Here is a 26,418-nt window from a genome sequence, read left to right as displayed (position 1 = left end):
GCGCTGAATTTGCAGAGCCCCAAGAGCTCTGATAGCCGTAACCTCCGTGTCTAATAACAGAATCATGCTTGTCCGTTGTCAAAAAAAAAGCCCCCACACCCATAGTTGTGAATCACAGGGACATTCTGCATCCACTCAACTTCGAGCCTCACTCCGCCTTTACGACCTGGACGGAGACCACAACCCTCTTCGATAATTAGTGGTTGAAGATCCTCCAACTTGGGTTCCCGTTCAGCTCGAATTTCGGGTGGTACAAGCTCTGGGCAAAGTGCAAACCCGCGCTTCAAAATATCGAGGGTTGTTTCGGGACGGGGTATAGGATACCTCGACATGATATGAGAAGAGCCGTCGAGAAGAATGCGTGCGTTACCAATCGTCCGCGACCTTAATACCCCCGACGATAACCTGAGAAGTTCATTTCAGCGACAAACTGGCAAGAGAGAAACTGTTGATTAGTACGTCACCGCTCCGACGAGGGATAATGTAAGTCCACAAGCCGTTCTTGCTGCTTATAGCTCGTCCGAATCTCACCCATGGTGCTCGCAGTAACACCGTCTGTCCTCGGATTGGGTAGACATCCTTGTCTTCGACTCCCCCCAAAGTTCGTGCTTCGAGACCAACACAGACCACTATTCCTGCAGGCGGAGCAAGGCACTTGCGGCGGCTATTAAAAACTCCTGCACCACCTTCGACGACCTGGGCAATATGTTGAACCGTGGCGCGAACAATAGAGCCACCAGCAGCTAGAAAGCGCGACATGAGATAGTTGAGGTAAATCGGGCTATCGATAGTGAGGGTGTTGAAAGAGATGCCCTCTGCGCAGTCTGGCGGAAGTTCATTCGAGGGAATCTTGGAGAACTGGAACAGATGAAGGCTTATGCCATCGAGAACTTGCAGTCGACTTTACCTCTGGCATCACCGAGAGCACCTCTGGATGGGCAATTGACTCGGCGTAATATTCATTTTCGCGGATGCGCAAAAAACAACCCTCGGCTGGACCTCCCGGCGCAGAAAGTTCCCACATCGTTTTAAATGTATCTTGGTCCAGTTCTGGCCTTGATCTTGAACCACTTGGAACACGAAAAAGAGGAAACGCACTCTGCTGGCGCACATCTGGTCCCGCAAGACTGACATGGTGAGCACCCTTCAAACCGATTAACGGCCATTGAACAGACAAGAACAGCCCAACTGACCGCCCAATGGCTGGTATACTTGATACTCTTGGGGTCGCTTGGGAATATCTCCGCGAGAATAGTGACCTGATAACCACCCCTTTCTTGAATGCGTACAGCGGTTGTCAGTCCAACGACGCCTACAATGAACCGTCAATTTCCCTCTTTGGTTTAGACTTGGCCGCAGATCATTGGAACCCTACCTGCTCCGATGACGACGACTTGCTTCGGTTTGACTTCGATTTCACTCATGAGGACTGCGGGGGCGGGCGGGCTGGCCGTCCTGTGGGGGTTTTGAGAAGGCTTTGACCGCCGGGGAAGTTCGGGTAGCGGAAGATATGAAAAGAGGAGAACTGACTCGGAGCTCGCTCTAGGCGGGACTTTTTATCAGATGCGAGTTGGAGACACGTTCGGGGTCGCATAAAAACCACCGTGGACAAGAAGAAAGATTGCCCTAGGATAACTCCACTGAGTTCCGTCGCTCATCCAACTGCTTCTTTGACTTTATTTGCTCGCGATAATAAGATCGTATTGGCCCCGCGTCACCATCAGTTCATATTTGAACTCTTATCTTTCCCAACTGGCGCAGCCATGGTTGTCTCGGAATAACTCCACAACGTGAGCTCCAGACGACAATAAGGAGGGGCATTCCGTGCTCGAGGAGTTTACTGCGGACAATCGATTCCAGTCAGTGGGCCATCCTTGATTAAGGTACCGAAAGAAGCACTGTTGCTATGAATATGTTCAACTCAAGGCCAATTTGGGAACAGACTCGTCTAGATTTGCGTGTTTGCCATTGTCCGGGGCCTCAAATGGGATCGGCGGTATGCGGAAATTATCGTCGGGGCCTGTAAGAGCTGTCTGAGGCCGCGGCGGTTTAGATTGGACTTGTGCAAAAATGGAACAACTTCGGGCCAGATTTATCGTCTTCATGGCTTGCTAAAGGTGTGAGTGCTTGACTGAGATGGATTTTCTCATGGGCATGGAGACGATAACGTGTACTGAGCAAGGTCTTGCGGAAATGTCGGATATTCAGTGGCCACGATGAGAGGTCGACACCTCACTGGATGGGTTAGACATCAGCCCTATCGTGAGTTGAACTTCGGAAAGCATCTTGACTTGGAAAACTAAACTAAAACAAAGCAGAAATCACACAAATTCAGCGGCTCTTCTTGACATATTTACTCTTCATATCCCTCGTCAGTGCTCTTAACATTGACGCCGTAACAATCGGCACAGAAGATGACAACGAAACAGTGCTTGCAGTCGGTGAAGGGGTATTTCGACTGTTGGCCTGCGGGGGACTGGAAGACGGTGTGATATGAGTTGATGATGTGCTGGGTGCGCCTGAGGAGAGCCGCTGTCGTTTAAGTGCCAACGGGCTGCAGTGACAAGCGTCAGCAAGGTTCGCGAGGAAGAATGGGTGAGATAAAGACCTCGTAAAATCTGTCTCCTCCGACAAGCTGCGACTTCTTCGCCTTGGCGAGCGACGCAAGTTCATTCGCTGGGTCTGGACCAAGCTCGTCCTCTGGGCGTCGATTACTTCCGTTTGTTGTTTCAACGCTGAAGGAATATCGGCTGGGAATACGAAGAAATGCTGTTCTTTTGGAGTTGACAGGCTCTCTGCATGATGCAAAGCCAAGGCCCAGAGGTGATCTACAAACGTCGATGTGGGGAATTCTGTTGAAAGCAGAATTTAAGCGTCGTCGGAGCCGGATGACGAACTGACCTCGTCCCATGTCACGGTGTGACTGCAAATTTGTGGCGATGATCTTCGTTGCAAGTCGATCGAGTTGGGGGTTGACAAGCCAGCCCAGGCAATACTCGAAGACACTTCTGGGAGGAAAGTCATACGATGCCAGATCAGGTCCGATGAGAAACATACTGGCTGTCACGAATCCCACCCCAGTCTGTTCGCAGGTTGGGTAATAGCTGCCTCTCCGGCGTTGCGCCAATTAGATCGAGCACAAGATAGGCGGTCTTGTTGACTACCGACACTACGGCGTCGAGGAGGTGAGCATATAACGACCAATTGACTAGCACGCTTTAGCACACGGCCGGACCAAGGACCATGATGCTCACATTGTCCATCTCGGGTACAGTTCTCCAGCCACTCTGCAACGAAGGAGTGAAAAGCGGGTTCAAATAATTTGAAAACATCTGAGATAAATCAAATGGCTGGTCGTGAGACTGCATCGTCACGAACCTTTCAAACTAAGTGATTGCACCAGCCGCCCGACGATATCCATGTCTAGTTCTGAAAGGCTTTGCTGGAATTTCCCATCGACGTCTGTTGAAGTCGCGCTGAGATGGAAGATGGCGAAGTTGGCAATTGTGGAGGCTGAGACATATTTGGCAACCTACAAGTTGAATCTGAGCACGTTAATATCTAGGTCTGGAGACATACCATATCTTGCAAGTCGCTAGCAAGCAGAGAGGGCGGGGATCCATCCGCTGACCAAACAAACAACAACAGAGAAGGGATGAAATGGCGCTTGCCAGGGAGGGCATCTATAATATCACGTAATCTTGAACAGTCACCAAGGATGCGATATTTGCTTCATCGTTGAAAGTTAGTATAAGAGAAAGACGTGGAGTTGACGACATTACCGTTCAAGGTCATCATCTATGCCCTCTAGTGGCGTGCATTCGAATATTATCAGACCAGGGTACTGCTCGTCGACGGGCGCGTTAAGAACAGCAGGTATAGAGAAAACCATGTCAGTCTCCCAATTCCCACCGCTATTTTGCACATCAAACTTTGTTTCAAGCCAAATTGCAGTCGCATCGCTCTCAGGATTAAGAGACAGCCACATTTGCCAAAACACCGCTGACGCTGATTGAGCGGCCCGGCATCGCGATTTGACGAGCGACCGAACGGTTGACAGGAAAGAACCTTGAGCCCAGCGCCGGCTGTGCTCCTCCTTGTTCTATCGACCACGTAAGCAATCGGTTTCGCACTTGAAGCAAACGGTCACCTCTCCCAAACGCTTTGCCAACTCTTCATCTGTACGCGGAGTTTCGTACTTGTGTTTCCGGGGAGTCTGCCGCTTCCTCTTTGCTGACAGCAGTGAAGAAGTCGACGCAGAGAACACATCCTCATCCACCGACATTCTTGGCCTTTTTCCACCACTAGCCCCCAATGGAAACCTTGCATTTGGACTACTCCGTTTTACCCCTTGCTCCCTCTCTCGCCTAACCTTGCGAGAATACCGGTCGCTGTTTTTGACTGCTTCAGCCCACTCCGCGTGATCAGTTGTTCGCTTCTTCCACACCCCAAAACTCTCCCTCATAGTTAGGCCGCGCCGCTCGAATGTCAATGCTTTAGCATCCAATCCATCATCAACTTCTACGATTTGCTCCCCTCGCTGTTTACCCTTGCCCTTGATATCGCCGTTGATGCGTAGTGGGGACTCTTCAACTCGTGGCCTTTTTGCCGGCGAGTAATTGTTTCTAAGCGGGGTGACTGATGGACTAGATATCACCAGCGGGCTCAGCATTTCCCCACCACCTGGGCCCAGATTCGTGGTCTGTAAGGTGTCTTTGAGGAAGCCAAGAAGCGGATTGACCGCTTTGGTTGGTTTGGGATTTGATAGAGATGCCTGCAGAGGCGGAACAGTCGGCGTCGATGGCAATGATATCGGCTGGACTTTGCCGAGCGCAGGCGGGATGATTGGTGTGGACGGATCTGATGGACCGGCGGGTGTGAGGACTGGTGGGGAAGTGTCAATCTTGGCAAGTGGTGGGGTACTTTTTGGGAAAGTCGTTGCAGCAGGAGGAGTGCTGAGTGTGGTCGACTGTTTAAATGAACTGGTAGATGTGGAAGTCGGAAAAGCACCGAATAATGGTATAGGTGTTACACCAAAGATGGGTTTTGTGGTTGTTGTACTTGAAGGGAATGGCCGTGAGGAGGGTGTAAATTCCAACGCGTTAGGATTAAGCGTCGTCGAGGGTAATGACGCCGAGATATTATTCGACGAACTGACTGGCTCCATTTTACCCGAGACATCATCCAACGTTGTTGCGCCAACAGCAGGAGTTGGAATTGGCGCGAAAATGTTGTTTGATAGCGGAAGATCCAGTGTACTTGATGGTAAGGCAGACGTGGATGCGAGGGACAATGGCGATGGAGTGTTGGAAGGTATTAATGGATTGTTTTGGACACGCGGAGGCAGGCCCAAAGTAAAACCAGAAGTAGATGAGGATGATGTCGGCGCGGCGGGGGGAATGGTAGTGAAGGGATTCGGACCAGTGTTAGTGAAGACCGACTGTCGAGGGAAAGCTGATGGGGCAAAAACAGAAGGTGCAAATACACTGGTACCGGCACCTAAGTTGGAGAATGCGTTGACTGGCTGAGTGAGATTGGTCGATGGTGTCAACGATGCCCATGCTGAGGATTGAGGAACGCTGATTGCCGGTGACTGCACGGGTTGGTTGTTGTCGTCGCCGGTGTCGTTTTCGATGGCGTCCTCTGCATCCGTTAATTCCAACTCATCATCTTGCACTTCTTCTATGTGGTTTTCTGGACTGGGATCGGAAGCTCCAGCAGTTCCGTCAATTATTTCGCCCCATAGAGCCCCGTCCCGAATATCATCTATTCCTTCTACCGTGCCTTTCCCGAACAACCGTTCAAGAATGCACGCTACAAGGAAGACCATGCCTTTGCCACCTCCTCCGAGAGCCATCATCTCAGCGGCGAGTTGACCGAAGATGCCCATAGCTGTTGCATCGACCACAAGACGGGAGACTTTGGTGATTGGTTGACTCTTCTTCTGGACATGAGAGCGGAACGCAGTGGTGAGCTTGTAGATAGGGTGTTCAGCGACATGCTGAGAAAGAGGAGCGGGCTCTGGCCGTTCAATTTGGTCACGGATGTGGATAAGCCTATGATAGATGCGCATTTCGAGTTCGGCCGGCGACTCGTATGTTTCGCGTTGGTCGTTATAGAACTCCTTCAGCGATTGTAGTGCTGGAAACGGTTGGCAGAAATAAGGTCAAGAAGGTAGAGCACGGACTATTCATTAGTTGTTGTTCCTCCAACGCCACTGAAAATCCTTCTCTGTCACGTTCCAAATAAAGTGCCAATATGTGAAACCGCGCACAACGCTCATGACACTCCATTGCGAGCGCGTCGGTGAGATGCTGCATCGTGAAGTCGTTCCGCACGGCCCGCGAACGATCACGAATGAAGTTGAAGGTCGGGGAGAAGCCTCCACGCAGAAGCAAGTCATGGAAAAGATAGTCCAGTGTTTTCTGGATATTTATGTGAGCAGGTACACAGTTTACTAAGTAAATGTGGCACCTTGAGAACAGGCGGGGGTCGCAGGTCAGAAGGTATGGTTTTGTCTCCGGCAGCCCGCTCATACATCTTCACTGCTCGGTTATGATCGACTCTTTTCGTCCCAGGGATCTGTTGTAACAGTCGGGTGAGCTCATTCTTGGAAGTAGAGTACATACCATCTCCCATTCAAAGAGATTGCTTTCTCTCTCGCGTCGATACCGTTCAAACCGGGGACACATGTCCATGCAAGTACCAACAATAGAAATGGCATCTTCTAGTCGTTTGGGAACCAGAGGGTCATCCATTTTACCCTCAGCAATTGCCGTCCTCCGTTCGATTTCGCGTTGCTTGACCAACTAAACGAGGAGAATCAATGTCGGATACGCCATTTAGTCGCGCCGCGCCACCGAGCCTGGGGCCACAGAACAAACAAAGGGAGGAGCAAGTTTAAGATCACACACCTCTTGAAAGAATTTGTCGCGCTCTTCCACAGTTTCAAGAACTGGATCATCTTGCACCAGAATTGTCTCCGACGTGATTGCGGGTGTAGCTGGTCGTGTTGAGCCACGCGAGCTACCATTTGCCCTGCCCCTGCCCCTTCCCCGACCGCGGTCCCATCTCTCCGTTTCGTGGTGAGTAATGGTCGAAGTAGATTCGTGATTAGCAGCAGTCCAGTGTTTGTTCCGCCCACCACGTCGGCCGCCAAAATCATTCGAATGCATGCCCCGGTTCGGTGGATGGAGCATTGAGGTTAGAGCGCGCGGAGAACTCGAGCGAGCAACCACGCGGAGGCACAGACAACGGAAACAAGGGTAAGGTCACGTGCACTTCTGATCTTGCATCTGAGTCTAAGAAATTCCAAGGTGAAAATAGAGAGACATTCAAAGGTGCGCAAAAGGTTGGATGACCCTCCGATAAAGACCAAAAGCTGTGTCCAATATATGTAGGTCACTCTAAGTTACGAACCCTGAGACCCGAGTTTTGCTAGACGTTCAAGCGCTCAAATGCCCAGCAGCAAGGAATTGATTATGATGTCACAAGGAACCTACTCAGTTACTGCTCAATTATTTCGCACCAACGTGGAATTTCACTAATTGCGAGCGCAGCGAGCAATCCTAGACTAACACGTGCGAGGAAAGAGGATCAAATCTGAGGCCAAACAAGTACAAAGTGTAACACTCACCCCTGCTTTCAGAACTTGGAGAGAAAATCCATTCAAATTCAATCATTTTCCTGCTCCTCAATCCACACTTTTAAATGTGAATTGGCCTGACCACTATCTGTCGTTTCGTGCTCCCCTTGAAGATTTTGGACCATTGTAGCTGAAAGTAGTCATTTGGAGTATGTCAGACCCTGTAATTCTCTACACGTCAGCAGCCCCTAACAATCACCTGGTGATTTCTGCGCGAGCATTCTCCGCATTGCAGCGGATCCTAGTAATTATTCAGCGCCAGCCCTATAATGTGCACTGAACCTTCAGTATTTCAGGAGGCCAAGCATTGAAGCAAGTGAAATAATTTTCAGGAGCCGATCATGATGATGAAAACCGTCACAGATGTGACTGTGACATAAATTTCGCCACGTCCGTCCACGTACAACAGAAACGCCTGCTAGTCCCGCGTCTCTCTTTACCCCGCCATGTCCTCCCGTATCAGTATCGCCCGTCCTCAATCTCGGAACTACGACCCTGACCCCCATGGCCTCTCCAATTCCCGCTCCTCAGCCTCTACAGGCTACCGCTCGGCCAACCCTGACGACCCCATGGAAAAGCTTCAAGCGTTCAGCCGACAAGTCGAGGACTACGTTGACATCTATTCTCAACCATTGAAGCCCCATCTTCCTGCCATTGGTCGTTTCCTCATCGTCGTCACGTTTTTGGAGGATGCACTGAGAATTCTCACCCAGTGGAGTGACCAGCTCTGGTACCTCCAGCAGTGCGTCTTTTAGGATATAGGAGAAGCAACGACTAATTTAGCTCTATTCAGACACAGAAAATTCCCTTGGGGCCTTTCGCACCTGTTTTTGCTCATCAACGTTTTCGTATGTTTTTTGCTTCACATATGGCCTCCAGCAGCTTAGGCACCATCAGACTATGCTCGGCGCATCGGGAATGGTCATCACCAAGCGGTATACAGAATACGCTGTAGCAGGACTGCTCAGTGTCGTCATCATTCAGGGCTTTGGCTACGGTCTCATTTTCGACCTCAACTTCTTCTTGCGCAACCTCAGCGTCATTGGCGGGCTTTTCATGGTCTTCAGTGACTCCATGGTCACTCGGAAAAAACTCTTTGCTGGCCTTCCCTCCATCAGCGAAACCGATCGCAAGAAATAGTGCGTGAATATATTATTGATTTCTTCACCGGCTCACTCGGTTAGCTTCCTCCTCGCCGGTCGCGTCTTGCTCATTTTCCTTTTCCTCGGGTTTATCTTGCAAGGAAAATGGAGCATCGCCCGTGTCTTCGTTTCGATTTTCGGTTTAGCAGCATGCATCATGGTTGCTGTCGGGTTCAAGGCCAAGTGGTCTGCAGCGTTCCTCGTTCTCACCCTCAGCATCTTCAATGTGTTTGCCAACAATTGGTGGTCAGTCGGCTCCAGTCACCCTCAGCGTGACTTCCTCAAGTTAGTGGCTGGTTCACTCATGTCAACCGTGCTGATCTTTGGTCTCCCAGATATGACTTCTTCCAAACACTGTGTGAGTTATCTCTGTCGCCGCCTCTCAACGTGGCTAACCTATTTCCAGCGATTGTTGGTGGTCTTATTCTTCTTGTCAACATGGGCCCTGGGGGTCTTTCGGTGGACGAGAAGAAGAAGACCTACTGATAACTTGGCTGCAGTTTTGCGTACACCTACAAAATTATTCACCCATGTCTGTTTATTTATGCTCTTTAATGGAGGCGCGCGAACGGGACCGAAACGCCTTGGCAGATCTAGCCATTTGAGATCACTCAGCTTGACTCCACACTTCGACTATGCTATCGTCGTCATACGCTGAATGGCACACTCGAGCCACTCCGTACCCAAATTCAAGCTCGTTCCAACCTACACGAGCCGACCTAGCTGTGCTTGTCCTCCGAAACAGTCCAGTGGAACCCGAGGGCTTTACCCTTGCCTTCTTCGACTCGTCGGAAGGCCAAGTCGCAGTTGATGCTCTTGGGACTATCCTCTCCGTCCCTCGAGAAGATTTCAGTGGTATCACTGAGCTTGCCACGCGTGTCTCCACAGAACTACCTCCTACCGAAAGATTTAGGAATACTTGGGTCATTGACCATCCGACAACAAGTCAGCCTATCGATCGTTTACTCGTCTCGGTGGATGGGAAACTAGTGGAAACTAGCGTTCAGGGTTTCAACAAGAACAAGCGCGCGCTACAGATTCCGATTGGCGATGTTACAGAGTTGCCTGATATTTTACAAGAAACCGTTGGACTCGTTTTGGAAGCAAGAGATGGATATTCAAGAGATAAGGTTGATAAGACTGTGGTGGACAAAGTGAAAGAGATCATAGGCGACGAAGTGGTACTATAAATATTTTCATCTGCTCCCACTACCACCATTGTTCACTCAGCGGACCCCCAGTTCAATTCCACTAGAGCAAGCCTTGAAGCAAGCCCCAGAACGTTTTTGACAACATGCTCGCTCGGCAACAGTACAAAGGAACTAAAAACATTGGAAACGCCGCAAACAAGACTTAGAACAGGTTCAATGCGACCACTTTACCATCCTGAAATCCACAGTTAGCAGGTCCAAAAACAAACGTGAAGAGCTCACCGCCAGCAGCACTACCACCTATAGGAATAGATATCAAGACTATAACCAGTGTCGAATGGAGAGATCGACTGACCACGTTGAGGCTTTGCATCGGCCATATTAACGCGAATACGACGACCATCAACCTCTTGCTCGTTCAAGCCATCGATGGCAGCCTGCGCTTCTTCAGGAGTGTTGAAGGTGACAAAGCCAAAACCGCGGCAGCGCCCAGTCTCGCGGTCCTTGAGCACAGAATGGGCACCAATGTAGCATTGATACATCACAACTTGCCTTCATATGGATGCTCTGAAAGCTCGTCAGGAAATCGTCTCAGAGACAATAACTGAGTCCATACGTCAGTAACTTGCCCAAATTCCCCAAAGACCTGTCGATCTATCAGCATTGCTTCGCAAAATAGTGTGTTGGAGACGTACTTGACGAAGGCTGTCATCAGTGGTGTTCCAGCTCAAATTTCTGACCAGACGGTGAACGACGCGTCGTAGCAGGTAAAATCCAAAACGAACCCAACGAATCTTGAACGTTCAATCAAAGAAGTAGGACGAGTGAGTGAGGACCCACAGTTTGCTCATAATGGCTACGGGACCTGGTACAATGAAGGAGGAAGCAAGAGCTGAGGGATGCGTCACGAAATCTGTCACAATTTATACATGGCACTTTTGGACGTAATAAAGACGTACAACGGTCAACGTTGGGAGCATCCTGCGACCAATAGGTGGATAGAGTAGATCTTATGCGACGTGGTTGCAAATTTACTGGAAGTGTAGGTTGACTATCGAGCATGGTGTGCAGTGGTCTTACAAGCTGTCTTGTCAATTCCCAAAAAGGAAGTTGACATACTTAAATTGGACGGATGACCAAATGTTTTCTTTATCATGTTCAACTAACAAAACAAGAGTGCGGTTGCTGCAAATTTTGAGAAGGGCCATGAGAGGGGATATGTCTCGCACCTGTCTGTTTATCCTTTAAACGTAGTGTCCTCTGCGGGTGTCAAAAGGATTCTCGTTCGCTTGAACTTTTTTTTCTCCTTGAGGATGCTTAGACTATATACAAAGTAGGCAGAACAACTCACCCCTTGCGCCCCGCACGCTAGTTTGTGAATTTGCGATGCTCACACGAAGAGAACGTCCGTTGAGCTCTTGCCCATCCAGCTTCCGGATTGCATAGCGAGCATCCTCTTCAGCATCGAACGTTACAAAACCAAACCCACAGGAGCGACCGTCCCGTTTGACGACAAACCACTGTGATAAGTGGGCCAACGGCCAAGGAATCGAATGCAGACTGAGGTGTATTCACCTCGGTGAGTGGTCCATACTGGATAAACACCTAGCGCGATGGTAAGCGATATCACAAAAGAGGCGGAGGCAAGCGCACCTCATAGAGCATCTCATCGTTGATTCCGTAGCTCAGATTTCTTGACGATTTTTAATTCTCAAAGCTCGACACCTTGAACACAACGAACCCAATGTGCAACTTGGACATGATTAAAAGACGCAGAAGAACAAGAGTCTCAATATGACGCAGCAGCCAATTCGAGAAAGTTCTGTTGGCCAGAAAAAGAAAGGACATTATCTGAATCACAATGTCTTGAAATAGCTAGCCTCGAGGTAAAGCTTGCTGAGATGTCGGAGGTCTGCGATGCTGAGTTTGTTTCTGTGGCGAGACCATGTTCAATGCAGTACTCCTCGTAGGCGCAACGTGGGCGTGATCATGTTGATTCCAGTGTGACTGCGCTTGTCCCGGTCATTGACGACAAGCTGCGTTTGTTGTCGGTTCCAGACTTCCAGTCAAAGAAACCAAATCCGCTATAGATTCTTTGCCTTTGCCTTCATGGGTTTCTATCTAATGTCGTGATTCATGCATTTCCCGTTATTAATAGGTTTTGTTTCGCCGCACGACTTGACGCTCTTTGAGTCTTGCAACTCATTCAAAGTATTTCGGAACCAGAAAGTCGGGTCAAAGCATCATCTCTTGGCTATAACGCCCAGTTACGCCCTTGCTCTTGGCTTGGCGGAGATCTCCTGCCTTGCCAACAGCCCGTTTATATATTCAACGCTTGTGCTACCTCATGTGGCCAGACTGGATCTTCCCCTTCTTTCGCTCACCTCCTCTCCCTAGTTCCATCGGCGGCTGGTTCTGCCTTCAACACTCCCTCCGAACGTCAAATCACCTTCTCGACTTGTTCTCAACACTCTCATTATTCGTATATCATGAAGTCCATTTTCTTCTTTGCGTATCTGGCCGTTTGCTATGACTTGGTTGCCGCTGCCCCGATCGAACCCGCTTTGAGTTTGAAGAACCCATTCAAGGGCGCCAACACGGCGAGCAAAATCACAGCACTTGCGGCGAAGGTCTCAAAGGCAAAGGATGGCAGCACCATCATCGATGACACCATTCAGATCAAGTCCGTTTCATTCCCTTCCAGTACCTTTGGCTGACGCTATTTTAGTGGCTTGAATCTTCGCTTCAAAGTCTCCGCCCCTGCATCGGAGCTGGTCAATGGGGGAAATGGCAACGCCAACGGCAATGAAAAACTCGGAATTAATGTATGTCGCGTATACTTTCTCGTCTCTCAGTCTCATTTGTGTAGGTTCTGTTCCACGGGGATGGTGGTCAGAGCTTCTTCGATTTCCCTGTAAGTCTAACAAGTGCATTGAGTTTTTTTCTCCGACTGTGCATGGCAGAACCAAGGTGTCAAAGATGGTTTAATGGGAGTCGCACTTCTTTCCCCGGATGCGAATCGCAGATGGGGTGGAGAGGACTCGAAGGACAGGTCAGGCTTAGCGAGGTACGAGCTTCCTTGGATGCTATTCTACTCCGCTGTAGTCAACTCACTTCAATAGACCGGATGGTCCTGCCCATAGCGCCGCAGTGAACGAATTCCTGACAAAGACCCTGCCAACGATCGTCAATTTCGACAAGTCGAAGATTTTCCTCGAGGGTATCAGTGGAGGCAGTCTGTTGTTGGGTGGTGTGTGTCAAGTACCTGCCATTTCAACCAACTCTCAACACATGTTTTTCAGGCTTCATGATTCCAACCTTCGGCGCATCCCTCGGTGTTCAAGGTGCAATTCTTGGTTGTGGTGGACTTGAGCCGTCAGTGATGTTCTACGTGGTACCCACTTCTACTGACTGGGATACAATACAGACAAGTCAAAGTCCAAGGTGACCTCTCTAAAGTTCGATTGCATTTCCAAAGCACCACAAACGAGCTCGGGTCCCTCAAACAATCAATGTATGTCCTCGAAGTAATTTAACCAAATCCTCATCTAAGTCATGTAGTCCCAAGGCAATCCAAGCATACGAGAAGCTTATCCCGGGAAAATCAGGTCAACTTTCTCTCGTCACAGCGGACGCATCTATCAAAGGAGGCCACTGGTACGTTATATCCCGACTTTACTTGACGGCTTCAGGTGAACTTGCTTGCAGTGAATTCGATGGCAAGGGTTTTGTCTCCGGTATTCAATTGATGACCAACAACTACGACCGTATCATCAACGGTGTTTCTCGCGTCGCTCAAGTGAGAATTCTTCCATCTCTGCGTCTCGCTCACTCAAAGATCGCAGAGCGTTCTTGGCAACGAAAATATCTTTTCAGCTCAAGCTAAGGCTGCTGCCGCCGCGGCTAACGGAAAGAATGGCCAGCAAAACCAGAATAAGACCAAAGGCCAGAAAGCCACAAAAGCTCAGAACAACAAACAGACTCAGAACAAGAACAATGCAGGGAACAAAGACGCTTCAAAAGATGCGAAAACTGTCACTAAGACCGTCACGGTGACCGAGAAGGCTGCGCAAGAGACGGGCACGGCGGCTGCGCAGGGAGAGGAGACGGCAGAGCAATGAGAATACCAAGGAGTCGATATTGACTACTTTCAACAACTAAATTAGTTGCTGGAAATGAGATTTCTGTGATTATGGTGTAGGGCACAACAAATTGGCTATGAGGTGTAACGCTCGTCACGATCACGGGAGCGCGTCTTGTTTCTTCCCTGAAATTTTCAACTTTCCAGGTTCGGTTCATTCAGGTCACGGTCCTGCACTCAACATGATCAAACGGACGCTCAAGGGACGCTCATCGACGCGAATAGACAGATCACAGTTAGTTGATCAATCCATCTGGTCCATTTGAATTTCAGATGGCTTTACTGCCCTTTGCCATGAACGACAACATTGCAGCTGCCCTTGGCGCTGTTATCGTCGCAGTAGTCCTCTCGACCCAGATTCGCCGCGCAGGCGACCTTATTAAGGACATTCCTGGCCCACCATCTCCCTCCTGGCTCTTTGGTATGGCCAATCTTCAGCTTTCGTCCAAACTGAAGCCACGCATAGGAAACTTACTAGAAATCATCCTCGAAGTACCCTATGGTATTCTAGAGTTCCAATGGCAGAAGCAATTCGGGCCTGTTTATCGCACGAAGGGATGCTTTGGGGTGAGTGTTATCCTTCGACCCCGCTCTAAATCATGAACTTTACAGGAAAACAGACTTATGATATCGGACCCTACTACTCTGAAGCACATCCTTTCGAACCCTGGCAAATACATGAAGTCTCCGCAACAACAGCTCATCAATGAGACTGGCCTGGGGTCGGGCAGTCTATTGTTTGTGGAAGGTGGGCGAAAAAATCTGCTGGAATTTGTGAACGCTGTAATCATACTCCTAGGGGAAATGCATCGTCGCATTCGTGGCGTGATGAATCCGGCCTTTTCGGCAGCTAGCATCCGCGAGTTGAGTCCCACTTTGAGGAAAGCTGCCAGTGAGGTGCGCATATATGTCTTTATCCATAAGCGTAGTCAATGTTAAATAATTGTAGGTCTCAGAGAGATGGGAAACACTTCTGGATTCGCAAGATTCGAACGGTGTTATCGACATCTACCAAAGTCTGCATGACACAACGCTACAGGCGGTAGGCGAAGGTGAGACATTACAGGTGCCCAATGGACGACACTCACTTCCGAGCAGGCGTAGTAGGGTACAATTTTCAAGCCGACAAAGACTTCGCGCAACGTTACCAGAGTCTTGTGTGGGTTTCCGCTTGTTCAACCTCAGCCCAAGGTTCCCAATCTCCACAGATTAATTGCAGCGGACCGCTCTAAAACGTCCATATTGACTGACGGAATCCTTCCATACATTCCCAAACCGGTTCTCAATGTTCTCATGCGTTTTCCGCCGCCAGCACTGGTTAAGCTTCTGGAATTCAAGAGTGCAATTGGTGTTTTAGCAAACACGTTAGTGAAGGAAAAGGTCGACGCGCTTGAACTCGGGATAGAGCCAGAGAAAGACTTGATTAGTGTGCTAGGTGAGTTGCTCATAGTTGTGAATTGCGGAACTGAAACGGCACGTAGTTGGCTCTAATTCACAGGCAGAGAGTAAAATGACATTCGATGAAATACGAGACCAATTCCCGACCATCACTGTGGCTGGAGAGGATACCACGGTCAGTGAGACACAATCACGCTAGAGCATGCTCTGACGCGATCCGTCAGGCTAATACGGTTGCTTGGTGCCTGTACGAGCTTGCGAAGAACCCCGAATATCAGCAACAACTGCGCACGGAGGTGGATCAAGTGGGAGGAGGCGAGAACACCGACTACGACCGTTTACCCATGTTGAATGCGTTGATCAAAGTTTGTTTCAGCTCGTATCCCAGAAGCACTACTAACTAGAAGGGGTATGTCAGGAAGTGTTGCGATTATACAGCACTGTCCCGCAAACGGAACGAGTTTGCGTTAAAGACAGTGTCCTTCCGCTGGCCGAGCCAATAACAACCAAATCTGGGGAAATTATCATGGAAATTCCCATCAAGAAAGGCCAGCACCTAGTTCTCGCCATATCATCATACCATAGACTCAACTCGGTTTGGGGGGATGATGCGGCGGAGTTCAAGCCTTCACGATGGCTCGGCGAGCAACCACCGGCGGCTGGAGCATCTATTGGGCCCTATGCGAACTTGTATGCCCATTCTTTTCCGTTGAATTGCTCAAACCTTTCATCAATAGACTATCTTTCTTGGGTGGGAGCCGGACGTGTATCGGGTCAGTTACTTATGCATACTGTGGCCTGGCTGACCTCGTTTATTCGCTCATAGGTGGCGCTTTTCGTAAGATTTACTTCTTTCGCCCATCTTGGGATGACAACTTCTTCTGGCAGGCTGGCGGAGATGCAGATTATAATCTCCGAGCTCGTCCGCAAGTTTTCCTTTGCACTTACCGACGAGGGGGAGGTAACGCCAACATTTGCCATAACCTTGGTGCCCATGGCCGTCGATGGGTCCGGCGCAAAGCTTCCTTTGCGTGTAGCCCGCTTGCAATAAAATTTCCAGCCTCTTTGCACCATACTGATGACATATGTTGGCATCGAAGCGAGGACTTCTTCTGTGGACCTGCCCCTTGCATTCAGTCAACGTGTTCTTGCAGGTTTCGACGAGTTGGTGGCACTAGTTTGAGAAAGCGGAACCCCGCCCCCGAGCTGGGAAATGCAATGATCTGCACTGATTACTGGACGACAATCATAGCCGATTAATCAGGATCGCATCAATGATGGACTTGACGTCTCGCTGAAGGTTAAAGGTACAAACAAAGGTATATAATACTACATACAGGTATGAGTTTGCGCGTCAGGCAAAAGAACCTCAATAAACACGGAATAAATACAAAAACGAGTGGAGTGCGCTAGGCTAGCCTGAGTGCATCGTCATCCTTGCATTACCGAAGTCCCTTCAAGTTTTCATAGTGGTACACGCTTGGCGGCCTCCTCGTCCATCCGGTTCATGTCGTAGGCGTTGTTATACGAGTTATAACCGCCATCGACCATCGAATGTGTCGTGACCGTGACCTTTCCTGTTGAATAGGTCCCTGCAAACGTCGACTCGGTCTCATCAGTCCGCAGCCCGAGACCAGCAGAGAAGGGTAGACTCTTGCGAGCACCGCTTCGAGATCGTGATTGGTACGTGTCGCTCATGGAGGCACCATGCGATGTGTTGTTGCTGCTGTGGATGAACGCCCGGTTGTTGAATGTCACGAGCAGAGTGTTCGCGTAGAGTTTCGCAAGGACCATCTGTGAGTGATGTTAGTCTACGCTGGCAGAAAGATGAGGGTGGGTTCGGACCGTCGGAGCAATAAAATATGTGGTGTTTGGCCTCCCATAGAATAATACAAGGGAAAGAATGGCAAGAACCGTGGATGCGGTGTTGGTCTCGATTGTCAGCCGCACAATCCGCTTCACAATGTCGTTTGTCTGCTTGTGTTGCTGTTGACCAGCTTTGAGAAGCTTGAAGGACATGAGTATTGGGAGGTGTGAGCTGGGGGACAGCGGAACGCACCAGGTATGTCATGGTACCAGCAATCAGAACGTCTAGAGGTATGATGTTACAATCCAAGTATAAGCAAAAGAATCATTGGGCATACCAGCAATCACATCCCCAACGAGCCACAGGTAGACAAAGATGATGCGGTTGTGGTCGTGCACTTGGTTGGCGCTCAAGTAAGCCGATATTCCCCCTCCCATACCCCCAGCAGCCTGCATAAAACTGACTAGGCCGATGAAAATGCAAAGCGGCCATGCTTGTCGCTTTATGATGTAGATGCGATAGCAGAAGAAGCACTGTACGATGACGGCAATTATCGACCCGAAGATTGGCGTATAGGCGGGGGAAATGAGAGGTTTGCTGAACTCGATGATGTCTCCGAAGCCAGCCGCAAACCAATGGTAGACGTCCACGCCATTCAGGGCCGTTAAGACGGTCTCCACGATGAAGATGCCATACACCAGAGCTTTAATAGTGTTCTTGTCGTTGGGGAAATTGAGGCGATAGACGTAGACCTGGACTGCCAGTACGCCATACAACATGTAGTTTAGCAGCGACCCCATGAGTGCGGAGGCGGTGCTAGAATAATAGATTAGGTGGGGAGAGTAGGCTAGATTGGGCGTACATGTCGCCGATGTTGGGAGGCAACGGAACGAGACCACCAGGAGGAGGCATTGGTGGGCCAGTCGTCGAGGGCTCGGTGGACATTGGTGAACGAGAGACACAGCAAGATGTCAAGCCGAGGGTAATCGAAAACCAAGGGAAAGGGGCAGTACCACGAGAGCGTTGTTATATACTGGAATTTGGAGGCGACGCATGAGTTAAATGGGGTTCAAGATGCAACAAACGCGAGATCTCACATCACATCAGCCATCACTATCCATAGCATGTGCATGCATTGCCTATCTTGGTGGTCAGCCAAGGTTTGTAACCTGGGTGATTCTGAGTAGCGTTGCTCATTGATTCCTACACCGAAGGTCAAGACCGGAGCTAACAACCTCATTACTCAAGTCATCCGGCCGGCAGTTCAGAAACAGGCCTCAACTCTAACTGAAACGGCCGTAGGTTTTGATCAATAGAAGCTGATAGGCACTCGGAACAGCAGTGAGCCACATATCATGGAGAGAGACCTAATTTAGACGTTTCCCAACAAAGATTGAGTGCGGGCGGCGGTTCGGTGGGTCAAATTGCAAGTTATTTTCAAACCTGCATATCAACGTGGGCTATTAGCTGTCCGAGTCGAAGAGCGGCTGTTCACAACAATCCACTTGAATCCAGTGTCCAAAAAGGCAATTTCTCATACATTCCGACTCGAAATAGTGAATGACTCATTTGCGCTGATTCCGTTTGACGTTGCAGTTCACTAAGCAAACCATACTTAGCGGCAAACCAACGGCAAACGTTTGCATATGGTCATCACATGGGCTCATCTTCCCTTCGTCCTACCCCGCCACATGTCGGATCCTCAGCTGCCTCCATTTACCGTTTTCTTCGCTTCCTTTCTCAGAAGCAAGCCTCCGTCCAGGAACCTATCTATGATCTCATGTCAAGCTCATTTTTCTTTCTCCAGCCGATCGACCAAGGGATACGAAATATCGCAGCCATACTGTAGCCAGCCTCGCTTATAAGCAATCATGATGATGATTTCGCCACCATTGGAATGGTTTGTCCGAGCTGATCCTAAACAACAAGCTTGAAGAGAACTTGAGAGGATGGGTATCTCACTTGGCAACATAACTGGTCCCGATTTCAGTGAAGAAGCTCACGTGGCAACGATCGAGCGGTACGACAAACAGAGCAGATTGGTCGGATTTGCGTACGGATGTAAAGTTGTTGAAGCTTGGTCATGAGGTTTGAATGCAAATGCCGGGTCATGTTTATCTGTTGTGAAGGCAAATCCACGCGTTGGCAGAGTAACAACTCTGTTCACTTGGCGAGGAATCAGGATTCCTTATCGGGTGTTCACAAGATAAGATAAGATAACATGATCCCTCCGAACTTTCAAGTTTCGCTGGCATCTGGTGGACCGTTCACTTGACGAGGTAGCCATCGAGAGTTTATTAGAGTTATTCTTGACTACCCAGTGGCGCCATTGGACGATCGACGGATGAAGTCTACACATGCAGCTTTCAATGGTGTGGCGCGGCAGTGACGCCTTCAGCCGGAGGGTTGATGGGGCCATTCTTCGACTCGTCGTACCACATCGGGTTTGTCTCCAGTTTCAATGGTGGCGTCTCCGTGATCAGCTTCCGATGAACACTCGAACGTGGGGTGATTGCACATTGGAAGGGGACCGGGGCACTGCACGAGGCGCAATGAGTATTGACAAGAGACAGTGGCAGGCAGAAAAAACTGACGTGACAAGCCCGTCAATGTACTCGTCCGGAACAGGAATTTCTTTCCCAGCACTATCTTTTGCCTTCTCTATGTTGTAGACCGATAAGATCGACGCGATGGCGATCCAAACAGACGCATCTGCCATGGATTTACCAGCACATATGCGGCGTCCGTAGCCATATGTCGGAGGGAAGTTCTCGCGGATAAGAGACCCGTCTGAGGCAATAAACCGCTCCGGCTTGAATGTCTCAGGATCGGGGTAAGTTTGAGGGTCACGACACATTGCCCTACATCCATCAGGAAAAGGTCTCCATAAAGTCGAAAGGAAGTACCATTGGTTATACATGATAGTGGAGCCTACAAGTCAAGTCAGACACGGGGCTATCTTGGAACTGACAATTCTAATAATTACCCTTGGGAATGAAGAAGCCATTGAACACGTCGTCTTCAGAGGAAGAATGTGGAACACCTGGGTAATAATTAGGTTAACAGACGAATCAAATCGCTCGATATAGCCCACCTAGCGGCGCGGGTCCATGCAGTCGCAGAACTTCACGATAGACCGCATCAATATATGGCAAAGACTCTCGATCATCGAAGTTGGGAAGTCGTCGGTCACCGACGACAGAGTCTAATTCCGCCTGTGCCTTGGCTTGAATGTCGGGGTGGAGAACCATCATATGGACAAAGGCGCGGAGGGCCGAAAGTGTCGTTTCCATTGCCGCGGCAAGAGTGATTGCTCCAAGAGCCTTGATGTTGCTTTCGGGAACCTTACTCTCGCCGGTCCGCTCAAGCAGCTCAGAAACCCAGGAAGGAACCGCGTCGCCATTAGACTATAGTTAGGTCAGTCAAAGGTTCAACAAAGCTGTCATGACATGCCATGTGTTGTTTCACCGAGTAGAAAGGGACGTCCTGCATTTTACCAAGCAGAAGACGCGAGCGGGCGCACAGCTTATGTAACGCACCCAAACCAGGAGTCCACTCTGGGAAATGGCGAACTGCACACAGCTCAATGATGTTTCAATTAGGTGGATGAAAACTTACGGAAGGGGAAGACATTGACAATGAGTGTCCCGGGCACAACAGACCCAGAGAACATGCCTAATGCCTCGTATGTTATCTCAACCAACGGGTCCTGCGCAGAAATTTGGTGCCCGTAAAGAAGGTACATCATGATAGAAGTCGGGAAGCTTTGGTGACTTTGTGAGCCTTGAATTGCCTACCAATAAAGAAAACGCACGTCTTGAAGTGAGTTGTGAAGTCGTCTGGCGTCTCCAAAAGATTGAGCAACAGCTCTTGTGTCTTTGCCAGTTCAATAGGATGTATAGCACGGGCGTTTTCGTTGCGGAACTGTTGGTGAAGGATGCGTCGGTCGGCTCTCCACTCGTCATTGTAGCCCTTGAGCCCCATGTTCATCATCCAACCGTTCCTGAAGCAATGAGAGACCTATCGTTGGCTCAAGATTTGGCTCACATATGCATGACAGGAATGTCTGGTCTTGACGAGTAGTTGCCCGACCGCTTTTCCAGGATTTCAGTTGCGGTTTCGACCGAGTTTATAATTATAATATGCGCGCCGAAGATAGTAACGTGCATGATGTCCCCTACGAAGCGAAAAGCAGTCAATCCTAGCTCAACTAAAACAGCTAAACAGCAGCGCACCATACTGTTTTGCCCAGTTAGCGTATGTCAGCCAAGGAAGTGACTGTGGTATGTCGAGCATGTTGCCGATGAGGAATTTAGGTGGCGGACCGGGAGGATAGGGCAAGCCACGGGTGGCATTGCGCCTGTTTACGAGGGTCTTGATGACCGCGCCAGTGACACCAAGGACGGCGAGCGCTTTGAGGAGGTCGGACATGGTTAAAGTCTTGGAGGGGCAAAAGCTCACTTGTAGGCCGAGTTCATCATGCTAATCAACAGATTGTGATTTGTCCATGCGTTCAGCGTTATTTCAAAAACGGCGGAACAAAGCTGCTGATGTAGACAAAGGTGCGGAGCCAGCATGGCCCAGCAAGAACTTGGAGAAGGGAAAGAGGTAAGAAAACGGTTGCGATCCGTGACGGCATAGACAAGCTCCAACTTGATTCAGTCGCACGAAAGTGCTTTTATCTAGTAGTAATAGTGGTACATCTAAGCTGGGCTACAAGTCCGCTCTAGTTCAAATCGATCTACGACAACCTGAACCACGTCGCGCCATTCAGTCATAGCACCAACACCTTTCCAACGTCGGAAAGATCAAACAAGTCGATGGTAAACGCACCTAGGTCCCCACAAGCTAGCAGTTTTGCTATAGGGCCGACAACGTTATATTTGACAACTTCTTGAACAATTCGCAAGTGTTCTGCGGTCAGCGGATGTTCATACATCAGAGTGTTCATTGCAGGGAAAACGTAAGTTGGTGTTGTCGGTGCTAGAGCCCGCAGGAGAGAGGTCTGAAGTGTTTAAGCTAGATTTCCCGAACAAATATGGCTAGGGCTTGCCGCAAGGTTGTCGCATATACCATGAGCAATCTTGGAGAGCGTGTTGGCAGAGCACGGCGCGATGAGGACAATGTCTGCCCAGCGTCTGAGCTCAATATGAAGAATGGGGTCACCGATCTTATATGTCGACTGAATGCAAGTCCAGTAGAGTGTTCAACGAGGGCAGAATTGTGCGCACCGGCCATTCGTCTTCATCAGTCCAAACTCGCACTCCAGTTCTTCGAATAGAGTCGGCAGAAAAGAAGGTAAGAGACGGTTTGGTTGCGACAAGTTCGACTTTGACGTTGTTGTACTACAGCTCAAGTCTTGAGGTCATGATAGTTGATGAGTGCAAACGCGACAAACACGTAGCAGTTCCTCAACAATGAGAGGCGCCTTCACGGAGGCAACACTACCAGTAGTAATAATGAGCACATGGGTGTGGCCCTCCTTGCGTTCATCGTCAGCGATAAAGACCATCGACTTCGAAAGCAAGATGATGTCAGCGTGACAGACGTGACGAGGGCCATTTTCTGATTTGAACCACAATCAACAACACGACTACTTACTACATTTGCACAGGCGCTTCGCAATGAACACTCACAATAGACTTTATTACCGGCAATCTGAGAAGCTCCTAACTTTCAGGGTCCACTCGAATAAATGGAAAGAAACTTTCCTCACCGTCGAGATTCTGTTGGAAGACAAGAGGTTAACCAACCGCAGCATCATCCGCGTCAAGATATAAGGCCTCCCTCTCAATCGCAAATACCCCACGTTTTGTGCTTACCGCTGAACTCGACTCCATTCGTAGTCCGCTATGTCCAAGTTGTACATCGGGTCTGTTGCACTCTCTCTGTTTGCTGCTGGTCTGTGACGAACACGCAGAAATTTGAGCTTCAAGGTCGATGACGACGCGTTGTACAATGTGCCTACCACTTGATCATCGTGTCTCGTTCCGCTCGCTGATCACTTGCTTAGGCATTCCATCCGCATGGTCAAATTGTCGATGTAAGCTGTCCCAGAGCGACGAATCGCGACCCTGACTCATCCAGCATATCGTGATGAAAGATCGCGAAACTCAACGCTCTCGTGGCTTTGGCTTCGTGACTTATAGCACGGAAGACGAAGCCAATGCTGCTCTTACTCAAATGGATGGCCAGGACTTGATGGGTCGTTCTATCCGTGTCAGTCTTGCCAACGGAAAACCTTCGGGCGGAGGAGGAGGTTTAGTTTTTTTGAACAAAATAGACCCAGTTGCTGACTCATTTTAGGTGGCCGTGGAGGCTATGCAGGCGAAAGTTATGCAGGAGGCAGCGGAGGAGGATCGGGATATGGTGGGGGTAGTGGCTGGTGAATAAGGTTTGTTCTTTGCACGACTTTAGGCGGCATTTTTCAATTCTTTTCCCCAGGATGCTCTCGACCTTGAAATTCCCTTTGATCGTCAGTCCCAAATGTGTGAGAAGAGAAGGTGGTTCTGCGCTTCTGGTGCCGCTCCGTGATTGCAATTTATCTGTTTTGACCGATCGAGTATTCCGTCTGCCAAGTTGGGATCCCCGCCTTTGTCTGTCCACAGAGGAAAAAAAAATCCAGCACAAGCCAATCGTCGTCATGGGTTCCCAAAATTCAGACCGATGACTGAGAAACTGAGGACTTGCTGTAGTGCCTGCGTGTCGGGGGGAAGGGCGATTGTACCTCTTTATTACGTGTAAGTGCGCCAGTTTTGTCGTCGGTATAAAATGTGACACAACTCAGTGACCGTTTCTTCAGTCCTGCCCTCGTCCTTCATCTGCCTGCGTGCCTTTGGTCCGGTTTAGGTTCAGGTTTTCGTCGCAGTCTTCTAGTATCGTTCAGTTATCGGCCGCAATGAGCTCTGGCAACAAGTTGTGAGTCTCTCTTCCACCTTTCTCGTCTCCTCGTCGCTGACCCTCGATGTCTAGGTACGTTGGGTATGGAACGGCACTGTCCAAACCAACGCGCACTAATCCTTGTCCAACCAGAAACTTGAGTTGGAACACGACCGACGAGGTTCTTCGCCAAGTGTGTGGTTTTAAATGTAGCGACGATTGATACTGACTCGTTGCTAGACGTTCGAAGAGTTTGGTACTGTCACCGACGTCCGTATTCTTCCTTCAAGACTTGATTGACGCTCACCACCGTATCCAGAGTATTCATATGAAGGACCGCGAGACCGGTCGTTTCCGTGGCTTTGGCTTTGTCACCTTTAGCACCGCCGACGAGGCTCAGAATGCTATCGCTGGTCTGAACGAACAGGAAGTTGACGGTCGTCGCATTCGTGTCAATGTTGCTCAAGGAAAGCCCGAACGTGGTAACAGTGGAGGTTCGCTCATTCATCCTATACGATCATTGGCTCAGTATTTTCCAGGTGGCTATGGTGGTGGAGGCTATGGCGGTAGCTCTGGTGGAGGTTATGATAACGGCGGTGAGCTTTGTGTTTAGATCATTTGAACGCCCATCCCCTCAACCGCATATTTACAGGATGGTAAATCCGTCGTGTAAAGCTCTTCGTCTCTCTGTATCATCCCAAATGTTCTCCAGCCGCAAATTGTTGTCAAATATAAAAAAAAGTCCTTCGTTGGCCACGTGCTTCACACGTGCTCTTCGAATCTTGTCGTGTGCCTTTCACTTGTTTCCGACGCCTGGGCTGCATATTTTCTTGGAAACATTCTTTTTGGTCTACCGATATGTGGTCTCGACGTCAACGAAGATTGCGTCGAGTTCGGTGTCAACTTTGAACTCATCATAAGATCTAAGCGTCTTTGATTGGGCCAATGAATAGACATAGGTGAGTAGTACGCCTCACTGACTTTGCCATAGAATACCAGTCTACCGACGACAGTGTGTGTTCCGCTTAATAGCTAATAGGTATGTCAACGGCAGCTCGATGGAGGCGAGTACTGCATACTCCCAACGTCTTTCGTCTTTCGTCAACTCACAGTCTCGATTAGAATTTTCCTCTATGTGCTTTCGCTACTCCCACTTGTTTATGTCTATTCGAGGCTCAATGCCAATTTGTGGAATGCGATTCCGTTGAGCTCCCATCGAGTCCGCCAAAGTTCCAGACACGTAAGTATTAGGTTTTGTTACAAAGTTGTTATGGGTGATTCCACCATCGGGGTAAGTTCTTAGTTTCTTCTCCCACTCTCCGACCCCACAGACACGAAATTCGAGCAGTATAAGATGTGACAAATGTCACTTTACGAGTCACACCTTCCTCATCTGTCCGACACCTTGTGGTTTTGGGATCTCGTTGAAGACTTGCAGTGTCGCTCTTTTCTGTCCCTTTTTGAAGCATGAGCAAGTTGTAAGTGCTCCCCCCACAACCATCGCAGTCCATCTAGCTCATCGCTCTGCACCAGATACGTCGGGTGCGCAAAAAAAAAAAAGATCAGATCTGGGACACAACGTCTAACTTGTTTTGTTGTTTCTTTTGTCAGGAATTTGAGCTGGAACACGACCGAGGATGCGCTATACAACGTAAGCGTTCACTGCAGCGTCTTGCCCAATTCACTGAGCATTCCCATCAGACGTTCGGAGAGTATGGTCAAGTCACCGATGTACGTCTTGATAAGTTCAAGTTCCTTCGCCTGCGATCTAACGCAACAACAGGCCATCCACATGAAGGTAGACCACATTCTCTCCATATCACTGCCCACCCACGCCCTATTCACAGGACCGCGAGACTGGCCGCTACCGTGGCTTTGGCTTCGTTACATTCAGCACCGCTGATGAGGCCCACAACGCCATCGCTGGCCTGAACGATCAAGAAATTGACGGTCGTCGAATTCGCGTCAGCCTTGCTAACGTATGACTTTTCTCCCCCTTCTCGTTGTTTCACATCTGAACTGCCTAGGATCGACCTGAACGTGGTGGAGGTGTGTTTGTTATCTGAGGTATTGATTTGTCTGATAACGAAAACCCAGGAGGCGGAGGCGGAGGCGGATACCGTGGAGGTATAACCTTTTTTGTGTTACTTATCGGTCTTGAACACTGCTTACAGGTCGTGGAGGAGGTCGTGGAGGCTTCCGCAGTGACGGCGGGTCTGGCGGTGGATGGTGATCATGACCTGTAAAGTATCAGT

The 26,418-nt window shown here is 49.5% G+C and overlaps 11 protein-coding genes across 11 annotated transcripts; 6 read left to right on the top strand and 5 right to left on the bottom strand.

Annotated features, from left to right (window-relative positions):
- Nucleotides 1-2,331: 2,331 nt before the first annotated feature.
- MIND_01369000 (Nuclear export factor) lies at nt 2,332-7,199 on the bottom strand (the record flags this gene model as incomplete). The annotated part of the gene is made up of 13 exons (XM_037370112.1): nt 2,332-2,554; nt 2,609-2,852; nt 2,902-3,008; nt 3,058-3,208; nt 3,255-3,332; nt 3,379-3,532; nt 3,580-3,730; nt 3,783-4,102; nt 4,151-6,141; nt 6,188-6,425; nt 6,475-6,582; nt 6,630-6,809; nt 6,915-7,199. 13 exons carry the CDS (start codon nt 7,197-7,199, stop codon nt 2,332-2,334), a joined length of 4,230 nt encoding a protein of 1,409 aa, XP_037213668.1.
- An 892-nt stretch (nt 7,200-8,091) lies between these two features.
- On the top strand, nt 8,092-9,273 carry MIND_01368900 (Surfeit locus protein 4; the record flags this gene model as incomplete). The annotated part of the gene is made up of 6 exons (XM_037370111.1): nt 8,092-8,387; nt 8,439-8,493; nt 8,543-8,784; nt 8,830-9,072; nt 9,123-9,145; nt 9,194-9,273. 6 exons carry the CDS (start codon nt 8,092-8,094, stop codon nt 9,271-9,273), a joined length of 939 nt encoding a protein of 312 aa, XP_037213667.1.
- A 149-nt stretch (nt 9,274-9,422) lies between these two features.
- On the top strand, nt 9,423-9,977 carry MIND_01368800 (uncharacterized protein; the record flags this gene model as incomplete). Its single annotated transcript, XM_037370110.1, has 1 exon — nt 9,423-9,977. One exon carries the CDS (start codon nt 9,423-9,425, stop codon nt 9,975-9,977), a length of 555 nt encoding a protein of 184 aa, XP_037213666.1.
- A 1,205-nt stretch (nt 9,978-11,182) lies between these two features.
- Nucleotides 11,183-11,786, bottom strand: MIND_01368600 (Glycine-rich RNA-binding protein 2, mitochondrial-like protein; the record flags this gene model as incomplete). The annotated part of the gene is made up of 5 exons (XM_037370109.1): nt 11,183-11,244; nt 11,290-11,458; nt 11,514-11,543; nt 11,592-11,631; nt 11,680-11,786. 5 exons carry the CDS (start codon nt 11,784-11,786, stop codon nt 11,183-11,185), a joined length of 408 nt encoding a protein of 135 aa, XP_037213665.1.
- Nucleotides 11,787-12,229: 443 nt separating this feature from the next.
- On the top strand, nt 12,230-14,059 carry MIND_01368500 (Cyclin-like F-box; the record flags this gene model as incomplete). Its single annotated transcript, XM_037370108.1, has 10 exons — nt 12,230-12,621; nt 12,667-12,763; nt 12,808-12,852; nt 12,902-13,005; nt 13,061-13,188; nt 13,241-13,313; nt 13,366-13,452; nt 13,500-13,595; nt 13,647-13,737; nt 13,784-14,059. The coding sequence occupies exons 1-10, from the start codon at nt 12,428-12,430 to the stop codon at nt 14,057-14,059; spliced, it is 1,191 nt and encodes a 396-aa protein (XP_037213664.1). The 5' UTR covers nt 12,230-12,427.
- A 293-nt stretch (nt 14,060-14,352) lies between these two features.
- On the top strand, nt 14,353-16,528 carry MIND_01368400 (Cytochrome P450; the record flags this gene model as incomplete). Its single annotated transcript, XM_037370107.1, has 13 exons — nt 14,353-14,500; nt 14,546-14,646; nt 14,692-14,827; nt 14,879-14,976; nt 15,029-15,131; nt 15,178-15,238; nt 15,288-15,514; nt 15,561-15,652; nt 15,702-15,842; nt 15,896-16,167; nt 16,215-16,250; nt 16,304-16,315; nt 16,366-16,528. 13 exons carry the CDS (start codon nt 14,353-14,355, stop codon nt 16,526-16,528), a joined length of 1,590 nt encoding a protein of 529 aa, XP_037213663.1.
- A 413-nt stretch (nt 16,529-16,941) lies between these two features.
- Nucleotides 16,942-18,229, bottom strand: MIND_01368300 (uncharacterized protein; the record flags this gene model as incomplete). The annotated part of the gene is made up of 5 exons (XM_037370106.1): nt 16,942-17,271; nt 17,323-17,484; nt 17,537-17,568; nt 17,622-18,100; nt 18,147-18,229. 5 exons carry the CDS (start codon nt 18,227-18,229, stop codon nt 16,942-16,944), a joined length of 1,086 nt encoding a protein of 361 aa, XP_037213662.1.
- Nucleotides 18,230-19,650: 1,421 nt separating this feature from the next.
- MIND_01368200 (O-methylsterigmatocystin oxidoreductase) lies at nt 19,651-21,721 on the bottom strand (the record flags this gene model as incomplete). Its single annotated transcript, XM_037370105.1, has 10 exons — nt 21,520-21,721; nt 21,332-21,461; nt 21,099-21,287; nt 20,903-21,048; nt 20,738-20,856; nt 20,379-20,691; nt 20,271-20,327; nt 20,191-20,215; nt 19,879-20,145; nt 19,651-19,822 (listed from the first exon to the last, which is right to left on the bottom strand). The coding sequence occupies exons 1-10, from the start codon at nt 21,713-21,715 to the stop codon at nt 19,651-19,653; spliced, it is 1,614 nt and encodes a 537-aa protein (XP_037213661.1). The 5' UTR covers nt 21,716-21,721.
- A 266-nt stretch (nt 21,722-21,987) lies between these two features.
- MIND_01368100 (flavoprotein) lies at nt 21,988-22,811 on the bottom strand (the record flags this gene model as incomplete). The annotated part of the gene is made up of 5 exons (XM_037370104.1): nt 22,683-22,811; nt 22,516-22,629; nt 22,338-22,466; nt 22,118-22,289; nt 21,988-22,073 (listed from the first exon to the last, which is right to left on the bottom strand). Exons 1-5 carry the CDS (start codon nt 22,794-22,796, stop codon nt 21,988-21,990), a joined length of 615 nt encoding a protein of 204 aa, XP_037213660.1. The 5' UTR covers nt 22,797-22,811.
- A 325-nt stretch (nt 22,812-23,136) lies between these two features.
- MIND_01368000 (Ps16 protein) lies at nt 23,137-24,776 on the top strand (the record flags this gene model as incomplete). The annotated part of the gene is made up of 12 exons (XM_037370103.1): nt 23,137-23,156; nt 23,205-23,244; nt 23,298-23,327; nt 23,372-23,543; nt 23,591-23,669; nt 23,729-23,759; nt 24,171-24,202; nt 24,257-24,265; nt 24,317-24,356; nt 24,404-24,433; nt 24,483-24,657; nt 24,703-24,776. 12 exons carry the CDS (start codon nt 23,137-23,139, stop codon nt 24,774-24,776), a joined length of 732 nt encoding a protein of 243 aa, XP_037213659.1.
- Nucleotides 24,777-25,630: 854 nt separating this feature from the next.
- MIND_01367900 (RRM domain-containing protein) lies at nt 25,631-26,396 on the top strand (the record flags this gene model as incomplete). The annotated part of the gene is made up of 8 exons (XM_037370102.1): nt 25,631-25,641; nt 25,697-25,814; nt 25,865-25,894; nt 25,947-25,961; nt 26,011-26,142; nt 26,191-26,212; nt 26,261-26,290; nt 26,338-26,396. The coding sequence occupies 8 exons, from the start codon at nt 25,631-25,633 to the stop codon at nt 26,394-26,396; spliced, it is 417 nt and encodes a 138-aa protein (XP_037213658.1).
- Nucleotides 26,397-26,418: the final 22 nt, after the last annotated feature.

This window comes from Mycena indigotica, assembly GCF_014461135.1.
Source record: "Mycena indigotica strain 171206Taipei chromosome Unknown Mind.scaff0016, whole genome shotgun sequence".
Lineage (NCBI taxonomy): Eukaryota > Fungi > Basidiomycota > Agaricomycetes > Agaricales > Mycenaceae > Mycena > Mycena indigotica.
Note: the sequence above shows the minus strand (reverse complement) of the source record. Positions and strands in the feature narration are given on the sequence as shown.